Source organism: Castor canadensis, chromosome 1, assembly GCF_047511655.1.
Source record: "Castor canadensis chromosome 1, mCasCan1.hap1v2, whole genome shotgun sequence".
In the NCBI taxonomy this organism is placed as follows: domain Eukaryota; kingdom Metazoa; phylum Chordata; class Mammalia; order Rodentia; family Castoridae; genus Castor; species Castor canadensis.
The window spans coordinates 124,908,352-124,935,692 of record NC_133386.1 but is presented as its reverse complement, the minus strand read 5'-3'; the positions used below and the strand labels follow the sequence as shown (position 1 = coordinate 124,935,692).

Genomic DNA, 27,341 nt, shown 5'->3' with positions numbered 1-27,341 from the left:
AACCCCTCTCAGAACCCTTGGACTGAGATAATGGTGAACCATACCACACCTGTGACTGGGACTGTTTAACTATGCATACCTTTGTTCCCTACCTCCAGTTCCTTGTCTATTTAAACCTATAACTCATGTCTGTACCCCAAAGATGGTAGAAGATGGGCTAAGAGCTTACTCTGTCTCTTCCCACAGCATGTCCCAAGCCATGTAATAAATCTTCTTTCTCTGCTGTCACCATGCCTCTTTATTTGGTGTTTAGGGGCAGGCGGCCAGACCTGGCATATGGAATCTCAGGAGTTTGAGACTTGAGTCCCAAACTCTGGTTTCAGCTCTGCAGAATTGAGTAATTGTGGCCCACAAGGCCTAAAATCTAGCCCTTTATGAATAAAGTTTGCCAATTCCTATTTGGCAATTCCCACTGTTTTTGTCATCTGATAATTCATTTGTTCTTCAAGTGGGAATAAAGATGTACATGGAATTCTCACTTTGTGCACCAACAGAATACAGAGTTGAACATGATATTTGGATCCAGGTTCTCTTACAAAAGAGAGATCTGCTCTTTTTAATAGCTTTGTCTTATCAATATCCAATTAAATTCAATACAGATATACCTCCACCCTACTATGTGCAAGACACTTTGACATAAAGAAAAATAACTCTAATAGCAAATGTTTTTGTTTCATTATAATTATAAAGTTTTAAGCAAGGTGTTTAATAGATCAAAGGGACAGTTAAATTAAAAGTGCTTTTGAAACCTGGCTCTCCTATAACCAATTTTATATTCATTTCCTGTTTCCATTTTAGCTGTAGAGTCTATTATATCCTCAAAACATAACCATCAAGTTGGCCAGCTTTTGTTTTTAAAACTAAAAAGAAAGCTCTTAACAAAAGACTGATTAAAGAAGAACATACACAATCAATAATTGTGGCATGAAAAGAACCTTAAAAATTATAAAAGTACTTGAAATGGTGAATTGTATTTTTACATTTGCAAAAGAACCTAAAATTGATGTAATGTGTCTTTGCACTTCTCAGAATGTCTTCACATCCAATATTTTATTTGGCCCTTTATATAACTATTACTATCCTATTCTGCAGAGAAAGACATGGTGCTCAAGGCAGAGAGCCCCTCGTCCAAGATCACACAGCTAGTAAGCAGCAGTTCTGGGCCAAAACCTCACCTTCCGGATATAAGAGAGCACTCCTTCCACTCTGCCATACAGCATGGGGAGTATGCTTCATGACGTGTGTCACATTTATGAAGTATTAACCATGTATTACATGGATTTAGGAATTCTATCCCAAAGACCAAATATGTTACTTATACAAAATGCACAGCCTAGGATTTGGCACATAGAAATTATTCCATTAACAGCAACTCTCAGTCTTATTTCTTATTCATGTGATTCTATAACTGATGCAATTTATCTCCAGTTTTTAAAAGAGGAAATGAAGGTTCAGAAACATAGTTAAAAAGTCCAAGGTTGACTAAACAGAAAGTGGCTGAACCCAGGACTCCAGTCCAGCCTGACTAGCAGAGAAACCTGATATCATGGGGATTTCCTCTGATGCTGAAAGTCAGAGAATACACATGAAAGAGAAATGAGATACATACATTATTAAACATGAAGAGAGGGCATTTTTCTATTACCTTGATAGGCCAAGCAGGCAAAGGCTGTAAAAAGTTAGACTCATAAGGGTAGTCCACCATGGCCAGATTCACCCAGGTTTCAGTAATCCAGTCTTTCAAACGTTCGATGTCCTCAGAAGTTAAGGGGCTACATAGGCGAAGCATTTGAGAAAGCCCCCGCAGACCACTGCCTAGGGACAGAAACACATTGCTGGAATCTAAAAATGTGCTAGTCAGCAAAAGTCCTTGCAGATCATTTACTGTTCACTTAGCATCACAGAAAACACAACTTCCTATACCACTTCTCCAAGTTTTCAACATTCAATAACGTTTTTTTTAGAGCAGCTGGGTAATCCCATGATAGCCATCTATGATGTCTACCCTCATGGTATTTATCAAAATTAATATCCTTAAGATTCTATCGAAATAAATAAAATACATAGGAACACTGTAGAACAATGTGAATGCATAAAATACAACTAAATAAAACAAATGAATGCAACTAACAAATAGTGCATTGAGCAAAAACAGCAGTCAAAATAAATGTATACTGTTATTCTGATTACTAAAAACTTCAAAAACAAATAAAATTAACCTATAGTTCAAGGAGCAAAGACAGTGATTAACTGGGTAGGTGTGCAGGAAATGAGAACAGCATCAGAGATTTTAAGATGTTGATTGTGTTCTTTCTTGATCTGTACACTAATTATACAAGATACTAACTTTGTGAAAATCATCAAGCTATACATTTTGATTTGTGTAGTTAGTATATGCATACTATGCTTTAATAAAATGTGTTTTTAAAAAATGGCAGTATTGGCTGGGTGCAGTGGCTCTTGTCTATAATCCCAGTAAACAATAATCCCAGCTACTTTGAGGTAGAGATAGAAGGATCACAATTTGAGGCCAGTCCAGGCAAAAAAATTAATAAGATTCCCTTCTCAAAGAATAAACCATGTGTTACAGTTCACGCCTATAATTCCAGCCACACAGAAGGTGTAGGTAGAAGGATCACAGTCTAAGACTGACTCTGGAAAAAAGCTCAAGATGCTATCTGAAAAATAACTCTTGTAAAAGGCTGGGGGGTGTGGTTCAAGCAGTAGAGTGCCTGCCTAGCAAGCTTCAGGCCCTGACTTCAAACCCCAATTTCACACACACACAAAAAAAGTGGAAATATCAAATTTAACAAATAAAAGGTTTTTAAAAAAAGAAAAACTCAGAAAAGTAATTGAACTTACTTGTACTTGCAAGTCGGTCAATGGCAGCCCAGGACCTGCGGATGCTCTCTGAACAATTTGAGTTACTTTTCCTAAAGTCTTCAGTTACTATCTTCATAAACAAACCACAAGGAACCAAATCCTCAAACTGCCAGATAGGGGCAGAAGCTGCAAGAGCTCTAAATGGTAAGGGAAACAGGAGAAAAGAGAGAAGTATATAACTTACCTAGCTCAAGTTTTAAAATGGAAATTGAGGGCTCGGGGCACGGCTCAAGCAGCAGAGCACCTGCTTAGCAAACAAACTTGAGTTCAAATCCCAGTAACGCCAAAGAAAAAAGTTTTTAAAAAAAGAAGTGCTCATGTCCAGATACATAAACTTACCCAACTACCAAGTGAGGGTATTTCATCCTGAACCAGGCTGCAAGCATGCCACCATAAGAGCCACCTATCGCAATGACAGGCTGATTTTCAGCTCCTGGGATTGTTTTTTTCAAGTGTTTGATTAACTCTGCAAAATCAGCCAGAGCTTGTTCTGATGTCAGGAAATTCAAGTTTTGGGAATCCTAAGGAAAGAAAATAAAGAACAAGAGTGTAAATTCACACAGAAGAGCAGCGTAGGCATAGCATATATCCAGGAAAGAGCCTGAGTCATGTAAGCTGTTCTCCAAGTAGAATTCCTTTGTGCCCTGAGTATAATAACTAGGACACAATTGCCTTGCTTACAATAATGCTTAGTTTAAAAGGTAAGTTACTTAAAGAAAAATATTAAGTAAATAATAGTATAGGTGGAAAATTACTACATCCAGAATCACAAGAATAGAATATAAGTGACTCAGTTGAGGAAACGTGTCCTGGTTTGTACATATATAGAGTCTGAGGCTAGAGCCAGAATTCTTGTAAGAAAAGGGAAAGCTAACGGGAATCGCAGGGGTCAGAAGCTAATAGAGCTAATATGGTCTTATTTTATTGAAAAACACATTAGACAAATATTTACATAATCATATTTTTCCAGAGGCAGGTCCAATAACTTAAGTGTATAATTTATAAGCAAAATTACTTACTGACACTTGAAATTAATGAAAATTCCCCTACACTGTCTCTGCAGCCATAAAGCAATGCTGGCACACTGAGCTAAAAAGTGACTCACAAGCTTGATGGTGGAGCTCTTGCCTAGCATGTGTGAGACCCTGGGTTTGATATCTAGCACAAGAAGGGGGGTAGGTGAAGGGGAGGGACTAGGGCTGGCTAAGATTCAAAAGGTAATTTGGCTTTAAAAGCTTCATTGTTGAGCTGGTGGTATAGATTAACAGTAAAGAGTTTGCTTAGCATGGGCAAGGCCCAAGGTTTGATCCCCAGCACCAAAAACAAACAAACAAACAAACAAAAAAAAACACCTCAATCTGCCCAAATTATATATATAAAGGAAAGAGTAATGCTGGGAACCCAAAGCAACAGTCTAACAAGGTCACTGTGGCTTAGCAGCATTCCTGGCAAGGTCGGAATCTGCAGGTGCACCATGCCTCTGTCACAGTGGGAAGGAATTAAATGGTTTCCCTTGACTAAAAAGAAGTTTATACTTAGTCAAGAACACTGGCGTAAGAATGCAGGGTAGCCAAAAGACTAAAAATCGTATGTTCTCCCTCATATGCGGACATTAGATCAAGGGCAAACACAACAAGGGGATTGGACTTTGAGCACATGATAAAAACGAGAGCACACAAGGGAGATATGAGGATAGGTAAGACACCTAAAAAACTAGATAGCATTTGTTGCCCTCAACACAGAGAAACTAAAGCAGATACTTTAAAGCAACTGAGGCCAATAGGAGAAGGGGACCAGGAATAGAGAAAAGGTTAGTTCGAGAAGAATTAACTTAGAAGGTAACACCCATGCACAGGAAATCAATGCGAGTCAACTCCCTGTATAGCTATCCTTATCTCAACTAGCAAAAACCCTTGTTCCTTCCTATTATTGCTTATACTCTCTCTTCAACAAAATTAGAGGTAAGGGCAAAATAGTTTCTGCAGGGTATCGAGGGGGTGGGTGGTAAGGGAGAGGGTGGAGGGAGAGGGGAGAAATGACCCAAACATGTATGCACATATGAAAAAAAAAATTAAAAAAAAGAATGCAGGGTGGCAAAAACAGAAAGGTTGTAACTAGATAAGAGTATTTTTGATGTTTAAGTCTCTTCCTCTTTCATATAAAGCTGGCTGAGAAAAATAAAATTTTGCCAGTTGGTTACAGCCCTCATCTTTTTGGACAGGCCCTAACCAGAGGCTTATTAGATTGGCACTACCCAGTGGCCACCTTTTTTCAATGTGTTGATGACTTACTTCTGTGCAGAGCCACAGAGCCCCTCATCTGCTGGGCAACTGAGTACCTTTTAAACTTTCTGGCCTCCTGGGGATACAGAGTCTCTAAAAAAAGAAAAAAAAGCTCAACTATGCCTCCCGCAGGTCACCTACCTAGGTGTGGTCTTAAAGGGACAGGCTTACTCTCTGAGTCATGAGCAAATCCACCAATCCTCCATTTCCCACTCCCGCATACCATAAAGCAGCTTAAGAGCTTTCTTGAGAGTTACAGGATTTTACAAAATCTGGATCCCTTGCCAGACTGCTTTTCATGCTCCTGCTAATATTCCTATTTGGGCCTTGTATAATAAATGCTCTCCCCAGATTCATATCTCAACAGGTCCAATGGATCAAACTCCAGCTCTTGGTCAAGAAATACTCACCTCTGCCTACACATGAGCCCTCCAGACCATTGTGTCAGGGGTCCCTGGAGACTACACAGGTCAACCCCTGAGACAAGTACCCCCTCCCCTATCTTCCCATCACCCCATTGTCAGCACAAAGCAGCTAGATGAGTCATCACCCCTCTCCCCAGCAACAGTTGGGTGCTTATCTCAGAGGGGGGATTTGTTGGGTCTGATAACCTAAGGCAGATAAATTGGTATCCCATCCCCCTAGAGAGTCATATCATTCCTGCATCCTGAGGAGTTAGAGGCCTGCATTCCTGCACCCTGAGAGGGAGTTATAAATTGCATTTCCACATCCTAAAAATGCATTCTGAATTTGCTCTCTAGATTGTTTCCCCTCTCCCAATAAAGGTACAAACCACACCAGTTCACCTAAAAAAAGCCCAGACATCCACGGCCAATAAAAAAAAAACCCACCTAACTCAGAGCTTGGACATCCATAAAAACCCCGGCCTTCACCTGAGCAGGGAGCTACCGATTTCCGGGCACCCTTACTCTTTTCTAGCTGTAGCCTTTCCTTTCTCTCTTATAAATCCTACTTATATTAAAAAAAAAAAAAAAACGGGCATCAGTAAGGTGTCATGCATCCTTCCAATGGATATGCATTACTTCCAAACCTTACAATGATTCTCATTGGGATTAAAAACACATCAAGCATCATCTACAAGGAGTTTGGTCCCATACAGATTTAAGCATAGATTTGATGGCTTTGCATAAGAAAACTTGGATATCCAAAATAGCAAAGTGCCTATTATCCATCCAGAGAAAGTAGCAAATAAAATGCTGTATGCATTACAAGGATTTAACTCCTTTAACATATTAAGACACTCATTTTGGATTATGCTTAAATGGCTTTTCTAATTTTACTTATTCTGTGTTTATTTCCAGTCATCTGTCGAATTGGCATGTACCAGCTCTTCAAATTAAAAGTGGACCTTCACCACATTCAATTAAAAAATATAAAAGAGAGGAGAAGTTGGGAACCAAAAGCCACAGTCTGGCAAGGTTTCCCTTGACTGAAAAGAAGTTTATACTTAGTCAAGGACACTGGCAGTAAGAATGCAGGGTGGAAAACACAGAAAGGTTGTAACTAGGTCAGAGTATTTTTGATGTTTAAGTCTCTTCCTCTTTTGTATAAAGCTGGCTTAGAAAAATAAAATTTTGCCAGTTGATCATCAGCCTTGTATGTGTCTTGTCTTGTCTTGTTCACTCCTGCCCTGAGCACTTACTTTTGGGTTAAGGACCTCTGCAATTCCAGCAGACAAAGTGCAAATTATTGAAATTTCACACAGTTCAAATTAAAGCTATTTCACAATGGTGCATATAAGAAGAAAATGTTCTAAATTTAAAAAATTAAAAAGGAAGGAGGGAGGAAGGGAAGGAAAAGAAAAAAGCAAAGCAAAGCCAGGCATGATGGTGCATACCTATAATTCTACCACTGGGGAAGCAGAGGCAGGAGGACCATGAGTTCAAGGCCAGCCTGACTGACACAGCAAGACCCTATCTCACTAACCAAAACAACAGCAACAACAACAAAAGGACCTTTACCCTTAAAAGACAATATATCCTTACCTTGAATGAGTCCTCACCAAAGGGAAGAGATTCTCCATAGTATCGATGTTCAGCAAACACTAACATAGCTTTCAGCTCCTCAGCCACATCCCACATGAACCCCTAGAAGAGTTTACAAATTCACAAGTGAAATCAGGATGTGAAAAACACCACTAAACCTTATTTCAAACTCTGTGAAATAGATATTAAACCAGACCAGAAAGAGCTCTCTGAAAAGTGGTGCAATTTCTGTTTTTTTCTACATTTGTATGGCATAATTGCTGTCTCAGTGCTGAACATCAGTCTCACACTGTATTAGAGTGAAACAATTAAAAATAAGCCCAGATTGTTCATCCCCTAGTCATTCCAACTCTTCTTTTCCTGACCCTCTAGCCCTGCAATCAGCCTTATGTCTCAGTCTTCACTGTGTCAAATGTTCTAGAGAGAGCTGAAGATTACTAAATGAGCCACCTACACATGGGCATTTACAACATAAAAGAGAAACCACCACAAATAAACATACTGCATCCCTTGGGATTTTAGCTTAATCTTATTTACTAGAAAATAAGTTGTAATACCAGCAGCTGATATTAACTGAGTGCTGCTTACAATGTGTTAAGACACTGTTCTAACACTTCATATGTATTAATTCTCCTCATTATCAGAACAAACAAGAAACAGGCACTTTGATTTTACAGACAAGACTGCTGGGAAACAAGACTTGAAACAACCTCGACATTCATAGAGCTAGTAAGCGGCAGAGCCAAGATTCAAACACTAGCTGTCTGGCTCCAGAGCACAGTCATGAAGGGCTATTAGATTTCTTGCCCCAACACCTATGGCTGGCCAGTATTCACTTGCTGAGTTTTTTTACTTACCTCCATTTTGGCTTCAGAATCCTCAACAACACATTCCAGGCAGCCAACATCAATTGATTGGGTGATTTAGCAAAGATTACAACTAATTTTCATTCCTGATGCAAGTTGTTGCTTTCTAATGAGTTACTATTCCCAAGGTCTAAGAACCCCAAACTGTTTTTGTTTGTTCTGATAAATAAGTGAGCAATTAAGAGAGTTATATAAATGTAAGGATGGAGAATCTAATCTGATACCTGTAATCGTTTCAATAACCCCACCTTCTCTTTGAAGGACCTACTCATTGGCTGCCACATATCCACAGGTCCTTCCCCATGCCCTACTCTGCCTGTCCTACCCTGGCAGTACTGATCATCCCTCCCTCAACACCACTGTTCTAGGAAGAGATCTATGTTACCATGCTGCAATATTTGCTTTCCTGTAGTCTTACCTATGAGACTGTGTCTTAAGAATTAAGAATTAGCCATCAAAATACCCAGGCCTCTGTGGAATTGACTGTAGACTTTTTGAGAGGAAGCAATTTAATGGAAATGTTGCAGAATGTAATAAGCAATTATTTGTCTGTACCTATTTCAGGGGTATTTCTACTTTTCAAAAGAAGCCAATGTAATCTATTAACAAGTATTGACGTTCTGAGCCTGAAAGATCTTTAATCTTATTTAGTCTTTACAGCACTAGGAGCTAGATATTTTCACTGTACCCATTGAACAGATGAGAAAACTGGTGCATAGAATACAAATCTTGCCCAAAGTCAAAAGGCAAAGTAGCAAAATCAGAACTTAAATGTTGTCAGACTAGTTGAATTCTTTACTCTTGATCTGTACTATACTGCCTCTCAACAAAGGAATGTTCAGAAGTGGATGTGCAAGTAGAATATTTTACCATGCAAAGGACAATGTCTAGGACTAGGGAGAGCCAGGATCGGCCGCTAGTTAGTTCTCTGGAACTAGGCTAAGTGTCTCTTCCTTCCACCTCTTTTGAGGACAGGCATTCCCCACCACACCTTAAGATCTGTCACAGAGCCTTCAGAGCAGTGGGGTCTGGTGAAGGCCGGCACAGTTCCCTGCCTATAATAAAAGAGAACAAGAGCTGAGAAACTCAATAGACAGAAGTGGCCCTGTGGCCTTGGCATAAAAGGGAAGTCACAAACAAGGAGCAGAAAAGAGACAAGGCAGTGCTGTTGTCACACAGAATAACTGAGCAGGAATCTGATGCTCAGGAAGTCCTGTTTTCATCCGTCACTGACCAAAAAGAAACAGATAGCCTAGGATCTCATTTGGCGGAGATTGATTTTATTTTCCCTATGTTTAGATTCTAAACATTGCGAAGGGAATAATCATAAATGAGGACTGCAGTAACAGTGTAATTGGATTCATGTCCTCACTTTCAGTTCAATTCAGTTCAGCAAAACATTTACTGAGCCCTCCTGACTAACCACAGACCTCGAGGCGCTGCCCGTTGGAGACAATATGTTTATCATCCACTTTACAATAATTTACAGACTAGCTTTCTGGTAAAAAGTGACATCTTCTAGTCACAGCACTGTCATGTTGAAAGGGGACTTTCTTCTTGGCATGAGTCCTATATTAAATTTTACTAATGGATTTAAGTATTGTAAAAGTTGACAGAAAATACAGTCAAGGAAGCAAACTAATAGGTTATATTATTTTAACCCTCACAAATGTAAGAAAAATGGTAGAACAGGAAATCTAAATTAAAATGTACCTACAACTTTATCTCTGCCCACTCCTATTTGACAAACCTGTGATTTTTTTTTTATATGCATTAGCTTTGTTTCGATTTTATTCACTTAACAAGTAGCAAACACTTGTTAAATGAGCACCTGCTACATAGTCCCGGACTCTGAAAATAAAATAGTGATCAAACATACAAAATTTCCTACCCTGGTGTTTACCTTCTAGAAGCAGTAATCAACAAATTACCCTGGGCTGGCAGAGTGGTTCAAAAGATAGAGTGACTGCCTAGCAAACCCAGAGTTTGCATTATCCCTAGTATGCCAAAAAAGACAAAAAAAGCCCTACATGACAGTAACATTCCTATGCCTATTTCCCTCATGTCCTTGTTCACTCTAGAAGTAAACTGAGGGCTGGAGGCAGAGCTCAAGTAATAGAGAACTACCTAGCAAGTATAAAACCCTGAGTCCAAACCCCAGTGCTACCAAAAAAGAAAAAAAGAAGGAAATTGAGATTTAAAAGAAAAAAAATTTTTTAATTTAATTCTCTAAAACAGTATTCCTTTTTTTCATTTACAATCCTATAAAGTGAAATACACAGGCCTCTTGGACATCTGTACTCATTCTGCTGGGGACTGCCTGTTCAGGTACTTACACTATCTTTCTATAAGTGAGTTTACTTTCTATTATTGTTTTAAGGTTTGGTCATCTATACTGCAAACTGTATTTCCACTTTATCATAACAAAAGGCAAATTGATTAGAGGCATTTCACAAATCTGCACATACCGTATTATTGCAGAACCAAATAATGTCCCCTTCATTACCAGTGTAGAAAAGTATTGATCCACCATGTTCCTTCCAGTATTTATCAGATATTAGGTATCGTTGTTTAAAAGTTTTGACAGTATTAAATCCAAAATGATCAACCTATGATTAAAACAAAGCAAATAAGATGTGTTTTAAAGGAAAGAAATTAAATGAGATAAATATAAGAGTAATTCTTCCATTAAAATTAACCCATAGTATAAAAATAGTCAAAAGAAAATTTAAAAATTCATTTGGTTTTATTATTAATATGAATATTGTTATTTTGAGACTACTCTCTTTATATGGTAAGATAAAGCAATGTTTGGTACTGGTAGTCAAGATTGTCTATATAAAAGGATACAATTATAAAATCAAGGGCTCGCAGAGTGGCTCAAGTGGTAGAGCATCTGCCTAGCAAGCAAGAAGCCCCAAGTTCAAACCCCAGTACCGCAAATAAATAAATTTTAAAAATCATGTAGCTACTTAAAAACATAATGTTAAATTGAATTGAAAATAGAACTACGAACATTATTTACTCTCATTTGTTTTTACTTAATTTTTAATTGACAAAAAAACTGTATATACTATTTTAGTATACTATTATACTATTAATAGTGTGCACGATGCTTTGAAATATGTACACATTATGGAATGGCTAAATTGAGCTAACTAACACAAGTATTATCTCACATACTTACCATTTGAGGGGTAAAAACACTTAAAGCCTACTCTCTTAGCAATTTTCAAGTATACAATGCATCCCATTATTTTTTAAATGCATATATCACTGTCTGAATTTTCATTATCTAGATTTCCAATGTCAAAATGTAAGAACTAAATAGATCACTAAAAAGCCCTATAAACACTGTTACTCTAGTACCAATAGACAGAACTTTGCTGCCTAATATCATTCCCAGTGAGAGGAACCAATACAAAAAAAAAAAAAGGAACTAGAGCTTGTTAGTGAAGTGGTTGATTGGTATTTGGGACAAGGAAGTTAAAAGATAAGTTTACACATTATGCCATACAAACAAGAAAAAAAGTGCTCAAAAATTAGAACAGTTACTTTAATGGATATACGAGTCAGTTGGAAGGGACTACCATTGGCTAACATTTTAATAAACTAAAGAGAAGACAAGTTGAACATAAAAAGAAGAAAGATTGTAGTTGATTGAGACATTCAACTCATGAAAATTCATTAGTGCATAAGGATATTTTAAAAAGGAAAAAATTCATTTGCCACCATATAGGTGTCCATTAACTCAATTCTTTACCTTGAAATTGGCAATCAAAAACAAAGAACTCAACATTTAACCCACCTTTCCAACAGAATTCTATTTTCAGGTGCCAAGTAGTTCCAGTTAATGAAAAAAGAAGTGTTTACTCAAATGTCAGCTTATGAAGAATTGTAAAATTAGAAAAATGACAGTTCTGCAAAACTACTAACTCAGACAAGAATTGTCGATTGGAGGTAAAAGCATTAGAAGAATGGATGAGAGGAAAATGAACATTCAGACAGTGTCAAAGCGATACCATAACGAATACTCCTTTGTCACAAGGAGACAATGTAACTCCACAAGGCAGGATTGAACTATCATCATGGTGATCGACATTAGCATCACTATTGCAGGCAGGGGTTATGTATTTCCTTGTGTGCAGGATATGAAGCACACATTACCTACGACACATTCTTGCTAAAAATATTCATTTTGTTATATTATCCCAGACTTTAGATCTAATAACCAGACTCTAAAAAACACAGAGGGTAAAAGAGTAAGTTCAGACACTCAGGTGAGGCAATCAGACAAATCTGAAGGCATTTTACAAAGCAATGGCTAAACAATGTCATGGGAAAAAAGACAGTTATAGACTAAGTGAATTTTAAGCACCATAATAGCCAGGTGCAATGCATGATCCTAGACTGGATCCTAATTTGAAAAAACAAAATATAAATGATAATCTGGTTGTTAGAAAATACTAAAGACTTGCTATGAGTGATCATATTATTTTAGCTGCATAAGAAAATATTTTCATTTTTTACTTAGAGATAGAATGTAACACTGGTCTGTAATTTACTTGAAAATACTTTAGCATAAAAAAGGAAAGTGAATTTAAATGAATTAAAGTTTAATCTATACTGAAAGAAACACACACAATAATATTTTGCAAAATCTCATTGATAAAACATGTCAAAAACAAAAATGACAAAATTATTTTAAACTTAGGTTTAACACCACATATATTTTTTGAGCCTTACCCTTTGAGATTTTTAACTCAACATTTAAAATATAGTAATAAAATCCTGTATCATGGCAAGATTCAGGTGTGACGACTATCTGGAGTTATCCCCACTGAGCCTCTAGGATGATGGAGGTTGAATTCCTCAAGACTTGGAAGATCAGGAGTGAGAAGGCAGTGCCTCATCTGGAGCAGACACAGATTGTGTCTATTCTAGCACTGCTCCAGCCTTCAAGGAACCAGGTTGGTTCTGACCGGAACTAGACATGGCAAGATGTCCCTAGTCATTCTAACACAGATGGGACCCTCCTACACCCAGTTCCATCTACACACATCCACAAACACATTTCATGTACCACAGGTCCCAGAATGCAAGTCTCAAGTTTGCACCTAACTGTGTACTTTCTGATATCTATGATCATCACTATATGTAGTCCTAAAATAGAAGCTATTCTAGTCTAATGACTGCCTACTTCTCAGGAAAATAAGCAGTTTACATGGACTAGGTGTATAATAATGATGTCCATGTATGATATCCTCTTCCCATTACATATGTTAATTTACTCAACCTCTCACAGAACAAGCATGCACTGAACTCCTGTTCTGAGCCAAGTGCTGAGGCAAGCAATGAGATGAAGAACAGGTTGAGACAAAACCTCTGCATTTTACTTCAGGTAATTCAAGTGCATCCACTCAGCTTAAAAATAAAAGAGAACAAGAGAAGCAATGAAGATAGACAGACTAGGGATGCCACCCGATTGAATTCAGTTAGTGCCAGTGGTTCTGTGAGGTCCCCAGACCATCGGCATCACCTAGGAACTGGTTGGAAATGCACTCCCTACTGAATCAAAACTATGGGAGTGGATCCCAGTAATTGTGCTTTAGAAAGTTCTTCAGGTGACTCAGATATACAACTGACATTTTGAAAATGACTGAATAAAGTGCTGGAGACGTGGCTCAAGTTTGAGCCTAGCAAGTATGAGGCCCTAAATTCAAACTGAATTAGAATAAGCACCAAAATAAGGCGTGATTTTGCTATTTCTTCTCAACCTAGGTTTCAGAATACCTCTAATACTATAAACATCTTACTGTGCTGAATGGGCCCTAGTGTTTAAAGCTTTGAATTACCAAACTGGGTATAGTACTTCACACCTAAAATTCCAGTTACTTGGGAGGCAGAGGCAGGAGGATCCTTGGCTCAAAGTCAGCCAAGACAAAGTTAGAGAGACCCTCATCTCAAAGACAAAATACAAAAACAAAAGGGCGAGCGACATGGTAAGAATGCTCACATAGCATGCTCAAAGTTATGGGTTCAATGCCCAGGACAGGTGGGGGATGTTTTGAATTACCTTTCAACACAGTTCCCAAATACAACCAATTGCATCCTATGAAACTCAGCAATAACCATGATCTACTCCAGGCACGGAGGAAGACCAACTGTGTTAGACGTAAAGAAAGGAGGCACCTGCCTCTCTAACAAGATGCCTTCCCATGGGAGTCTCAAAGATAACTTTGCCATATTGACTTTCACCTTACCCACTGACTTTCAAACCTAGCTTTCTTGTAAAATGAGATATTACTGTAAACACCCCACAAAGAATCACATTTCAATAATCCAGTCTAAAGGTTTCAAGTTTGAAAACATGGGTATGTGTTTGTATATGTCATGTTAAATATAAGTGGTTTTAAAAAAAAGTTCTTGCCAGAAGAAAACCTCCATCTAGAATTGCAAAGGTCCCAGGAACTCCAGAACCAGAGAAATCCAAATTCCTTTCTGTGGCCACACCCAAGCACTCCTGCTGCTCACAATCAGCCTTCATTGTTAAGACTGGGGAAAAGAGGGAGAAATCCTCTTGTAGTGGAAAGAAAACACATGTTGGGGTTAACAGAACTGTGAGGACAGAAAAATCACTCAATTCCTCAGAGCCTTGTCATCTTCCTCTGTAAAATAAAGATAACAACATATCAAAGACTTGCTGTGAGGATAGAGAAAATGTACTTCAAGAACCAGGCATAGTTTCTGATATATAATAAATGCTCAGTAAATGTTAGTTCTTCTCTCCATACTATTTGCACATCAATCCTACACAAAGCACATAGATGGGCAAGAGATGAGAATTGCAGAAAATATTCTTAGAATGTCAAAATCTCCTGTTTTCTAAGTGCTTCATCTAAATATTGAAGAACTGGAAATATGCAGGAAAATGCCCTTTGCCACAACATGAATTTACAGAATTTTCTTGGCTTCTTCCCATCATCAGGGATATCATTTTCCAGCTACATAACTAGACTTTCAATACCTAACAGTCATACACACGAGGGACAGTGTGCCCTCTGCTGTCCAGAACTGAGACGGACCTGAAACTTTTCATTCTGGGATCCTGAGGAGAGATTATAAATCCCAGCATGAAAGAACCTTAGAAACCATTTCCATTTCTGAGGAAACTGGACTAAGGTGTTAAATGACTTGAACAAAGAAAGAGCAGGAAACTTATTTTTGTAATTTTGTTTATTGGAATAAATAAAATAAGTAATAGTGCTATAAAAGCAACACAAGCATGACCTCAAAAAGGAGACACACCTATAGCCATGTACGCAGTTCTAAAACATGGTCCATCCCTGTATAGCTATCTTAAAACAACAAAAATGTGTTTTTTCCAAAACGAAGGACAGGAAGGTAAAACAAGTCCTGTCTGGGGGTTGGTTCCAGAGTGTGGGGTGGAATAAGGAAAGGGTGAAGGAAAGTGAAAATGTGGAAATATTATGTACTTGTCTATAAAAATGGAAAAGTGAGATTTGTTGAAACTACTCTAAGAAGAGGGGCAGGGGGAATAAAGGAGAATGATGGAGGAGGTGAATTTAACGAAAATATATTGTAAGCACCATTGTAAATGCCACTATGTGCCCCAGTACAACAATAATATGATAACAAAAATATTTTTAAAAAATAAAATAAAATATGGTACATATTAGTTTCAAATTTCAAAAACTGCTTCCACCCTTTGCCATGTGGAGGAGAAATGGATCTGTGAGAATGCATAGGCAGGAAGAAACAAAGAGAACATCCTTTAAATAAAATCTATTGTAGCAAAAATAATTATTTGGATTTTTTTAACGGTGCAAGAATAACGTTCAGGGCTGGGGGAGGAGCTCAAGTAGCAGAGCACCTGCCTCACGAGTTCAAGGCCCTCAGTTCAAACCACAGTACTGCCAAAAAAAATAAAACTTATAAAGTTCACATCCAGAAAAACTGGTAGCAATATTACATCTATTAGACAAGATTGGGTGACAATTTGGGAGCAGTGAAGGTGGGAGAGAAAGCAGAGCATCTACTATGTGCTGGCATTGTGTGCTGCTGTATGCCAATCCCCAGTCACCAGAGGCATTTTCATAGCACCAGTCTTACAAAAGGATGCTGGCCCTCGGGGAGCTCAGATAATTTCCCCAAAGTAACATCAGTAATAAAGAAAGCGAATATAATCTTTTCACATGCTTTTAACACCTACCCAATTCTGCTTCTACCAAAACCCAGATCTGTTGTAGATAGGGCTGACAATGAACTTCAGCCTTTGGCAGACAACACCAAAGACCCTTTCTCCAAAATTTGCAATATGATGGACACAACCCAGTTATACTGACCTGACCTGATTGTTACTATACTACTATTTTTAACTCATTTAACCAGGTTGCTAATAAAAACAAAATCACATTGATTCTCAGTAGCCTATTACATTAGAAAACTCACTACGCAGTTTTATTTAGGCACCAAGGTATGTAATAATAACCAACTGAAATTTTACAAAAGATTCAAAAAGTATACTTAGAGACAGACAGGACAAAAAATGGACTCACACTCCAATGAATCAAAGCACCTTATCCAACTGTAATTCAGACATGATGAAAGGCAGTAAGACTCTCTTTCCCCCATTTGATGTGTGTGTGTGTCCTGACTAGTCTCCAGATTATGACACTATATCCTGTAAGAATTCTTAAATGGAAACTGACATTTCTGGGCAAGTTTGATCCAGAAGGGTGGGCACTTTCATGTAGAAGTTCTAAAAGAAGGAAGGAGGAGTTTCCACAGGCCCTAGGTCTATAGCCGGAGAAGGGTAGATGACTAATAATGGGGTCCTACTAAAACATTCATCACACAAGAGTAGCCCCAGAGCTAGATCAAAAGAGCAATGCCATATACTATAAGTCAAATCATCAGCTGTTTGGTGACTCCCTATTTATTTCCACTTTATTATATCAAAGCCTTAAATACATGCTTGGATGCTTGAATGTCTTCCCTTTAACGAGGATACAGGAAGGATTTAGATACTAAATTTAACTTAAATAATTACAGGGGAAACAGTGGCAGTGGCAAGGAAAATGGTAAGTCCCTCCAAGAGAAAGATGAGTCTAAGAAACAGGAATTGTCATTCCCTTCTCTTTATTGCCAACCCCAGAAGTCCAGTTACACTTTGTTTTGGTGTTTGGGATTGAACCCGGAGCCTCCTGTGTGCTAAGCACATGCTCTGCCACCGAGCTATACCCCCAGCCCTGGTTTCCACTTTAACAAGGAAGGTGGAAGCTTCCTCAGGGGCACCCTTCCAACAAAACCATCTAAGTAATATGACCCTATTCTAAATTTACATGCACTTTTGCCATTATTAACCAGGAGAGGGAATTGCATTTCCTTACTTTTATACTATTTCTTGTAACATGCTCAAATCTTTAAATGGAGACTCATAGAAATAAAGTATGTATTGAAAGAGGAATAAAGGGAGAATGGAAGAAAAGAAGTGATACGAAGGAGACCCTCGTGGAAAAAAAGATGGCAATACAGCCTCCTGTACTGTAAATGGGTAGTATGAAAGGCAAGATGACAACAGGCATCACAATGCCCTTGAACAAGACAGATATTTTATAAACTATTATTAAATGAATGTGGCTCTAAAAAAGTGTCTCCCCATGAGGTGCCTTTGCTAATGTAAAAACTCCATTCATAGGTGTGAGATGCTTTAGTAACATTCACAGATGTGATACACTTTAGTAACTGGTGCTTGAGAAAATATGAGAAGCTACTGTAACTTCAATAGTGGCATAAATAGCATGTAATTACATTTGGAGAAAAGAAAAAAGCAGTATCTGCATGGTAGCAGAATGGGTTCAAATACCCTCTCCAACAACTCTGCAGTGCTCAGGAGCCTCCTTTTTAACCACAGACCGTGGGCCTCAGAGGGACTCATATTCTAATTGCCAAAATGTTATGAAACCAAAATAGTCTCAGCTCTATGGCTAAATCAGAAATGGGGGCATCCTGCTCTTGAGACACCTAAAGCATTCTAGTAAAGAAGTAACATATTTTGTCACACAGTTAATAGTCTTGTCAGAAAAAGACTGCATCACCTATTGGTGAAACACCACACCACATGATCAATACCTCCCAGGCTTTGGGAACCTTTGTACAACTGCAATTACCGGGCCACAGCTTCAGCTGTGAAACTGAAGTGTCACTGGGATGATTAAATCCAACAATTTTAGAAACTGTTACACCATCGGAGGGCGCTGTTGTATAAGTAGTAAAGTGGGAAAGCCCATTAAGGACAGTATAGAAATTGGATCTCAAGGCCAAATTCTTGGGTAAGAATCCAGACAGATGCCAATTATCTTAAGCTTTTTTTCCCCCCTAAATAATGATGTACTCACATCACTGAAATATAGCAACCATTTTCCTCCCCTGCCCCACGGAGCTGGGGATGGAACCCTGAGCCTCATGCATGCTAGGCAAGGGCTCTACCACACTGTTCTACCCAGTTCTTGAGATTTTGTTGAGACATGGTTCTGTTTTGCAGCCCAGCTGACCTCCAACTGAAGAGCCTTCTGCCTCAGCCTTCTAAATACTGGGATTATAAGAGTGTACCATCACACCTAGCATTCCCCTTCTTTTTAAAGTCTAGGTTCAAAACATATGATTTAAAAGTCAGGATAGTGGTTATCACTGCAAGAAGGAAGTAGCTAAGAGAATGAGGAGATTTCAGAGATAGGATGATACATGTTTCTATAGTATAATAAAATAATTTACAAAGAGATTGATGAACATTCAAAATTTCATTTAAGATAAAATGTTATAATGTACATACATTTACATTTCTATTTTACTATACAATTTTATGTAAATTATATTGCAATAAACCACAATATTAAATTTTTCTTTTATTTAAAATATTTAGTACTAAGTAGCAGACATTAAGGAAAGAACCGAATAAGATACAATTCCATCTCTCAAGTTATGAACCTAACAAAAGTGATGAAGGTACCACAAACTACTGCGCAATGGTGTGGTTTAGCTCTATGTACAAAGTGCTGGGGGAGCTCAGAGGCACAGGTATCCTGGAAGGCTTTACCAGGAGGCAACAGGCAAGCTGACCTTGAAGTGTAACAAGAACCTTCTCAGGTATGGAAGAGAAACAAAGAGCATTTCAAACAAAGGGAACAAATACATGTGCAAAGCTATGGTGAACGGTGCAAACAAGCTTAACCTCAAAAACTGTTATTGCTTTGTGGTAGGAGGTATATGAGGGGAAGAAAAGGGAGATGATATTAAATTTAGATGAAAATCTTACTATAAAAAGAAAGAACTGAAGTCTGAGGTTGTTTCTGTAAACCAACAGTGAATGAAACAGAAACACTAGAAACAGACTTTTGTGTGTTGGTCCACTGCTAAGTCACCATGATTAGAGCGATGCTAGACATAGCAGACAATCGATGACCACACAGAGAATGAATGCATACATGCATTCTGTTTCTACAATTGATATGAAAACAGACGCAATACAACTTCAGAAACCAGCATGACATGAAATAATGAGAATGGAGTGCAAATTCCCCAAGAAGATCAAGTTTATACAGGCAGGTTTATTGTGTGGGTCTGTTACTGGCTTTGAAAGGGTTGTAGAACACTGGATATGCCTTTAGCCAGTGACAGATCATGTGCCTTAGGGAGAACCCAAGCCACCTCATAAAGTTCATCTTCCTAGGCAGCTGAGGAAACAGGAACTGCATGTCCTCTACTGCAGGGGGAAGAGAGAGATGAATAACTACAAATACTTGAGCCAGCACAGGGTTGAGGAGAGGACTAACCGGCACTATCAAAGTATATTTTCTAATATACCTGACCTTGTGACAAGGTTACAGTCAAAGCTTACAAGGCTGGAAAGACTTTAAAGGTGTGGCTTCTCAGTCAGGGCACAATAATTTTACCTGAAAAAAAGCATTACATCCTATAAAATATGTAATCATAAAGGTTCATCCAGTAGCATACTAGTATTTGATGAGCCCAAATGCACTACAAAGAGTTAATTTGATTGACAGAGAAAATACACTTTCCAATAACACAGTTTAATGAAGAAATGTGGGAGGAGTATACATGGGAGAGGTACAATGCCCAAGAATGAAAGGTAACTGGAGGGACCAAATGAGACTATAGGGGAGAGGAAGATACCCAAGGCAGGGACATGCTGAGGTGGCAGGAGGGAGGTGTCCACGCATAGATCGTGGGATTTGACTTGGGTAGGATGAGGAACCCCTTCTCCACTGGGAACCAGATGGGTTCAAAAGGAATTACCTTTCTAAGTAGAGTGAGAAGGAACTGAATAGGCACTACCTAAAATGGCCCTCATATAACATATCATTTTCTTTCTTAATCAGCGCAGTGAGGACAAGGTTGTGTATTAGAAAGAAGAGTAAAGGGAGCTAGTGAGGCAATAATTTGAAAACAAAAGGGCAGCATGGAAAGAGGAGCTGACATCTGGATCTCTAAAGTCCCTGAGGCTGCAAACTGAGTCTGCCGTCATATCTACCTGCCTACTTGTAAGCTTCCTTCAGGACACAGTGTCACCCCAGGGCAGAAGCAGAGAAGTTTAAGGGCTGGATAAAACTACATTGGGATCTTCATAAAGAGGCTGTGACAGAAGGAAGGACAAGAAATTTGAGGTCATTCTTGATCTCCATGCAGCCAGGAATACCCAGAGCTACAAAGTCTTCTCCACCACAACAAATGGTGCCATGATCTGCTTGCTAGAAACAGAAAGTTGAGGCAGGGACTTTGTCCTTGCCAATTCACTAGTGACTAGAACAACGGCTGGTATACAGTAGAAGAGAATGAAAGAATTCATGCATTCATTGCAAAGCACTCTGAACTATGTTAGACTATTCTGTGGAAGATGACCTTGAGGAGAATTTTTAAAAATGAAAAGAAGAAGAGTAAACAGAAGGCTAATGAAAGGTCCAGCTGGGAGATTATTATAAAAATAATAAGCCAGGTTTCAAGTTAAGGTCTCTCTTTAATTGCTACATATATAAAAATGTTTATTGTCCAAAAATCATAAAATACCTAAGAATGAGCCCAATGACAAAGGAGCCAGTATATGACATCAGCAGTATTCATTTAACAGCAATCAACAAAAGGACTTTTTTTTCTTTTTCTTTTATTAATCATATGTGCATACAAGGCTTGGTTCATTTCTCCCCCCTGCACCCACCCTCTCCCTTACCACCCACTCCGTCCCCTCCCTCTCCCTCCCACCCCCTCAATACCCAGCAGAAACTATTTTGCCCTTATTTCTAATTTTGTTGTAGAGAGAGTATAAGCAATAACAGGAAGGAACAAGGGTTTTTGCTGGTTGAGATAAGGATAGCTATACAGGGCATTGACTCACATTGATTTCCTGTGCGTGGGTGTTACCTTCTAGGTTAATTCTTTTTGATCTAACCTTTTCTCTAGTACCTGGTCCCCTTCTCCTATTGGCCTCAGTTGCTTTAAGGTATCTGCTTTAGTTTCTCTGCGTTAAGGGCAACAAATGCTAGCTAATTTTTTAGGTGTCTTACCTATCCTCACCCCTCCCTTGTGTGCTCTCGCTTTTATCATGTGCTCATAGTCTAATCCCATTGTTGTGTTTGCCCTTGATCTAATGTCCACATATGAGGGAGAACATACGATTTTTGGTCTTTGGGACAGGCTAACCTCACTCAGAATGATGTTCTCCAATTCCATCCATTTACCAGCGAATGATAACATTTCGTTCTTCTTCATGGCTGCATAAAATTCCATTGTGTATAGATACCACATTTTCTTAATCCATTCGTCAGTGGTGGGTCATCTTGGCTGTTTCTATAACTTGGCTATTGTGAATAGTGCTGCAATAAATATGGGTGTGCAGGTGCCTCTGGAGTAACCTGTGTCACAGCCTTTTGGGTATATCCCCAAGAGTGGTATTGCTGGATCAAATGGTAGATCGATGTCTAGCTTTTTAAGTAGCCTCCAAATTTTTTTCCAGAGTGGTTGTACTAGTCTACATTCCCACCAACAGTGTAAGAGGGTTCCCAAAAGGACTTCTTTTGAACAAAGGCAGCCACTACCATCACCCATTCATAAGTGATTCAGCAAGACTCTGACTGTGGACATCTAAACAGTATGGGTCCCATTAAATTGGTGAGCATTCCAAGGCTCCTCTTAGTATTTGACAGCCATTAACAAAGCATATTCTATTCCCATTCTTTTTCTCCAAAACTGTTTAAAGAAATTGAGAGAACATAATAACCTAATTGTTTACAAACTTTCAGGTCCCTGTTCTACGGTAGTTGGCCAAAGGACAAAGGACACCAGGGTTCACAATCTTCACATGGTTATTTCTGAATTAAGAAACAACATTTTTTTGTTTGTTTTATTTTTTATTTATTTTTGAGACATGTCCATGCTATGCAGCCCAACTGGCCTAGAACTTGTGGTCCTCCTGCCTCAGCCTCCTGAGTGCCCATGTGTGTGTGTCACCATGCCTGGCAAGAAACTACTTTAGTTAAAAAAAAAAAAAAAGGAGTACATGCTAGCATAATACTATGTCAAAATGCTAAAATACTCAGCTTCTCCAGGCAGGATCTTCTGCAAATCGCACTGAGAAACCTGTGAAATAATGTTCTCTTTTTAGAGACAGCTTTAAAATGAATTGTTTTTGTTACATTGAAAAGTACATGATTTTAAAGCACTCTAGAAAAAGTAAACTTTACAAAGTCACCACATGAATAGTATCCACAAAAGGAAGAAACTGATGAAAGTAATGTCTAAGTTTTTTCCTCCCGGGAAACTCCAACATCGAATTTTCAATTGATTTCACTATAAAATGGTCTCCAGGGATTTCTTATCAACATCTTAAAAATACACTCTACAAACCACTCATTGTTTTCAGCACCATAAAAAAGATGAAGGAAGGGAAAAGGATATCCTTAGCTTAAACCAAAAAGCTCAGAACAATACCAGCAAGTTCAAATGCAATCAAGTGACTTCCTTTGATGACTTTCAGGTGCTTTCGCCACCACATCAGCATCTTGGATGGCAACTGCCCAGAGCTAATAAGTGAACAAAGAAATGACAGTCGGTGGTTGCATTAATTCATTTGACAAGTATTTCTTAAGTGCCCACCATGGGACAATGAACAAGCTACCTATGTCCACTGTCCTCACAGTGCTTTCCTTCTAGTGACAGAACACAAGAAACAGATAACAAAAAAGCAAATACACAATAAATACTTAACATCTGTAATTGTACAGGTTTCAGTCAGATAGAATGGCAGAGGAGGCCTGATTTTTAACAGGGTGGTTAGAGAAGAGATCTTACATTAGGCAATAGTTACTTTTAATACCCACAGCCACCTCAAACGGTATGAAAAAATCCTTGGAGTTCTCTTCAATGTCACCCTCTACGTGAAGCATTCCTGCTTTATTTGTGCTCCCACAATAAGTTTAGCTCTATTGGAAAGCTTTTCAAATGTAGCCTTGCACTGTAGTTACTTATATGTACATGTTTTATACCCACAATACTATTATAAACACCAAGACAGCAAGAAGCCTATATTCCAAATTAAAATGTATGGATCACAGCATGTGTGTTACTCCCCCTGCCTCTATGAATAACGTTAGAGGAGGCCATGTGCACGTTATCTCCTTCATACTCCACAGGAGCCCTACGAAGTGAAGAGGCTATGCTTTTTCCCAGCATGCCATACTGCCTCCCTCTTTCTTATTCATCTCTGCATCCCCCACGACACAAAACACCATGCGCACAGGTCTTGCTCCATCAATGTTGGTTGAGATGAATAAGAAAGAAATGATAACCAAAGACCAAGTGACCCAGACTACACTTGGGCTACCCAAAGTAACTCTGCCCTGGGTCCTGGGCGAGACTCTATTATCTTTCCCTCATAGGTATGTCAGCCTGGGGATATACGAATTGAACCTGAAATTATCAAGCTAAAACCCAACTCAACCTTGACCCAACTCAACCTTTAAAGCATTGAAGAGCAGCAAATAGAGATGACTTGGATGAGAACTGTTCCTCCTTAGCAAGAACAAGGCCTTTCATTCTCTCACTACTTCCTGAGTGCCTACTTTGTGTGCCTGGCTACACTGGAAACAAGGATAAAAGACACACTCTGTTCTCAGGGAAGCTATGGTCTTGGGGAGGAGACAAGCAAGCAAAGAAAATATTTCTGTACAAAGAATGTTCATTATGAATGTGGATGTTTGTTATGACAGCAAAGAGGAGACATAACCCAACCAACTGGTGGCTTGGAAGACTACAATGAAGGCAAACTCCAAGGAACTACTAATACCTGTCCAGGTATACCACCCACCCTTCCCAATCTCATCTTTGCCAACTTTCCCCTCCCCTACTTCACATTTCAGAAATCCTCTGAAATAATGTTTTCTCAAGTCTCCGAGCTTCTGCATATGAATTTCCTCCAGCTTGGAATGCCTTTACTCATCAATCATAGCAAAACAAACCACTAGCTACCATGCTGGGTTGTCAGTGTTTTAAAGGTTGGCTCAATACAGTGGAAAAGCCAAACTTTTTAGCCTGAAGGTCCTGGGTTGACATGCTAATTGTGCCACTTTCCTGCTAGATGATGTCCAGCAAGTTTTTCTCCACATGAGAAAACTTACTTGCCTCATGGATAAAAGGAATTACTAAAACATTCCTTACAGAGTTGCAAAGACTCAAGGTAGCATATATACAAATCCTTGATGACAGCAAAAACTCAAGATTTGTCAAATTATAGCAAATAATCCCAAGGGTTGATAGCATCAATAATATTTTTTACTAATACACAGAAGAAACTAAGTCACCACATATGTATATTTTCACATTTGGCATGTGACCCTGGAGAACCTATAAAGCAGTTTGATAATATATTTTCCCAGGTACCATTCTGTCCTTATAAAGGCAATAAAGATGGTTAGGAAAACGCTGCATACCACACACAAAGGAGGCTCACGAGAGGTATCTCATGTCCAAAGTTTAATAAGCAGGCTGGCTGGCCGAGAGAAAATGGCACAGCAGCTTCTCTCGGCGGGTCTGGCCTTAAGTAGCATTAGGGAGAAAGCAAGGGCTAGGAGTGGACAAAGAGAGGTGGCAGGAGATAGGGACAGTGTGGCTTTGTTCTGCAAGGGATGAGACCAGCTGCGGCTCAGTCTGCAGAATGGTGGCATGGGGCAGTTCTTATCAAAGATAATATAAGGTAACCATTAAATAAAAGATCTCCTATAAGAGAAAAGCATTGTCACAAAGAATACAACCATGAAAAGTTTAACCACACAGGCTTGCATCCTTTAAAAAAATAAACCAATGGAAAACAAAAGCAGCACATTCTGAGGCGAACTGATTCAGGAACAATAATTATAGTCTGCTACCACTACAGGACATCCCCTCCATTTAAAGCTACAATTCTAGCAGCCCATAATGAGAAGATAATTACGACTACTTGCAAGTGGTGGCACTTTCATCTCGTTGCCTCGGACTCATAGAGGTCTCCATTTTTGAAATGGTCTTTTTTAATCATCTACAAAATGGATGAGGATTAAACAAGAGATAAGTCGCCCTTATCTCTTGTTAGTGTTTAGACACACAGTGTAAGTCAGAAAACCTCAACCAGCCCTGTAATTATGCAAGCATGAAAACACTGAGAGGAAAAACAAGATGGCAAAAGAAACAAACAGGTACTATGTCCACCTGCTGTTGTGAAAAACACCTCTCTACAAGGAGTGATTTAATTATCAAGGGAAATTCTGTAAACTGCTGAGATACCCAAGTCCCTTCTCTCCATACAAAATCATCTTCCTACAACAGGAAGTCATTTTCACCCTTAACTTTCCTTTCTTTAAACTGTCATGTTATGTACCTCCTTTGCGTTACTTTGTGCTTCCCAAGGGTCCTGCCTTGTATTTTGTAATTCCAGGCTAAATTTTTACAATAGCCTCTCAGTCTCTCTTTTCTTTGAGCCTCAATCCAGGTCAGCTGGTACCATGGATTTTTTTTCTCTCTTGTCTTCCAGTCCAGCCTTTTTGGGCCCTATGTACACCCACCTTCTTCAGGGAAAACGCCAGCTGACCCAGCCTGGTACAAGCTATCCTTTGCCCAGCATCTCTAGGTCTATCAGCTGTAATTTGACTCTTAATGATGCTGTTAATGGTGAGATTGCCTGAAGTGAAATTATATCTTGGAATTGATTTAACAGGAGTTGTTCTTCAAGTAGAATTCTTACACATAATATTATAATATTATTACACATAATGGTTCAGGCCACTTAAATTTTTTTATAGAAATAATTTCAAATTCTGTAACTTGGCTGCTCAATAGCATACAATTTTGTTTAAAAAATGCTGTTGATCCACTAAATCGAGTTTATAACTCACTAATGGGCCACAACCCCCTGTTTTATAAACACTGATCTAAATCACACTGGTCCAATGAAGATGACTGTTTCTCTCATGACAGAAAAAAAAAAAAAAAAAGGTTAGGCCTGGAAGCTGGGGGAAGAATGGCTTGTACCAAGTGGGGCAGCTGGAGTCTTCTCTAAGAAGTGGGGTTTATGTAGGGCCTGATAAGACTGAACTGGAAGAGAGGAGAGGGAAAAAAATCCATGTTATCAACTGGCCTGGAGTGAGGTTGATAGAATTGAGAGACTGAGAAGCTAAGTAAAAATTGAGACTACAATTACAAAGTACACGCAGAATCCTGGGGAAGATAAAGAATGGAAATAAACTATGAAGAGTCAAAACAAGGTCATAACCATGGAAAGGTCTTAGTGACTGGATTTTCACTTGGATGTGAAGATAAAGGAATCAGTTAATTCTGAGTTTTTAGACTGGATGACTAGGAGATCAGTGCCATTAACGGAAATGTGAAAAAAATCAGAGCAGTTTTAGAAGGGAGTGTTAACGTAAAAACATCAATATTTGCTATAAAGTTAACCTGTTTCAGACACCTATGCCTCTAGGTTGCACTGAGATACCATAGGAGGAACATTAAAACAGTATACACAGTGTCCTATTCTCAAGGTGCTCACTTACCTTGGAAAACCAAAACCAATCTTCAGCAAGTCCTTAAAATAGTGAAATATGTCCACACTAGTTGGAAATAACTACCTAAGCACACACAGACATACACACTTGCCCTACTATTCCAGTTCCTTTTTAATCCTCCAGACCTCTGAACCCACAGCACTGCAAAGGCCTTTGTATATGACCAGCTTCTTTCTG

General features: G+C 38.8%; 1 protein-coding gene across 2 annotated transcripts in view; it reads right to left on the bottom strand.

Moving 5' to 3' along the window:
• Prcp (prolylcarboxypeptidase) overlaps positions 1–27,341 on the bottom strand; it is a 68,818-nt gene that overhangs the window by 20,254 nt on the left and 21,223 nt on the right. For both annotated transcript variants that reach the window (XM_074081787.1, XM_020179567.2), the window contains exons 2-6: positions 10,506–10,646; positions 7,172–7,273; positions 3,223–3,404; positions 2,863–3,020; positions 1,646–1,815 (exon numbers count right to left, since the gene is read on the bottom strand). In XM_074081787.1, coding sequence (XP_073937888.1) covers positions 1,646–1,815; positions 2,863–3,020; positions 3,223–3,404; positions 7,172–7,267 — 606 coding nt within the window. In that variant the 5' untranslated portion in view covers positions 7,268–7,273; positions 10,506–10,646. The remainder of the gene's footprint in view (positions 1–1,645; positions 1,816–2,862; positions 3,021–3,222; positions 3,405–7,171; positions 7,274–10,505; positions 10,647–27,341) is intronic.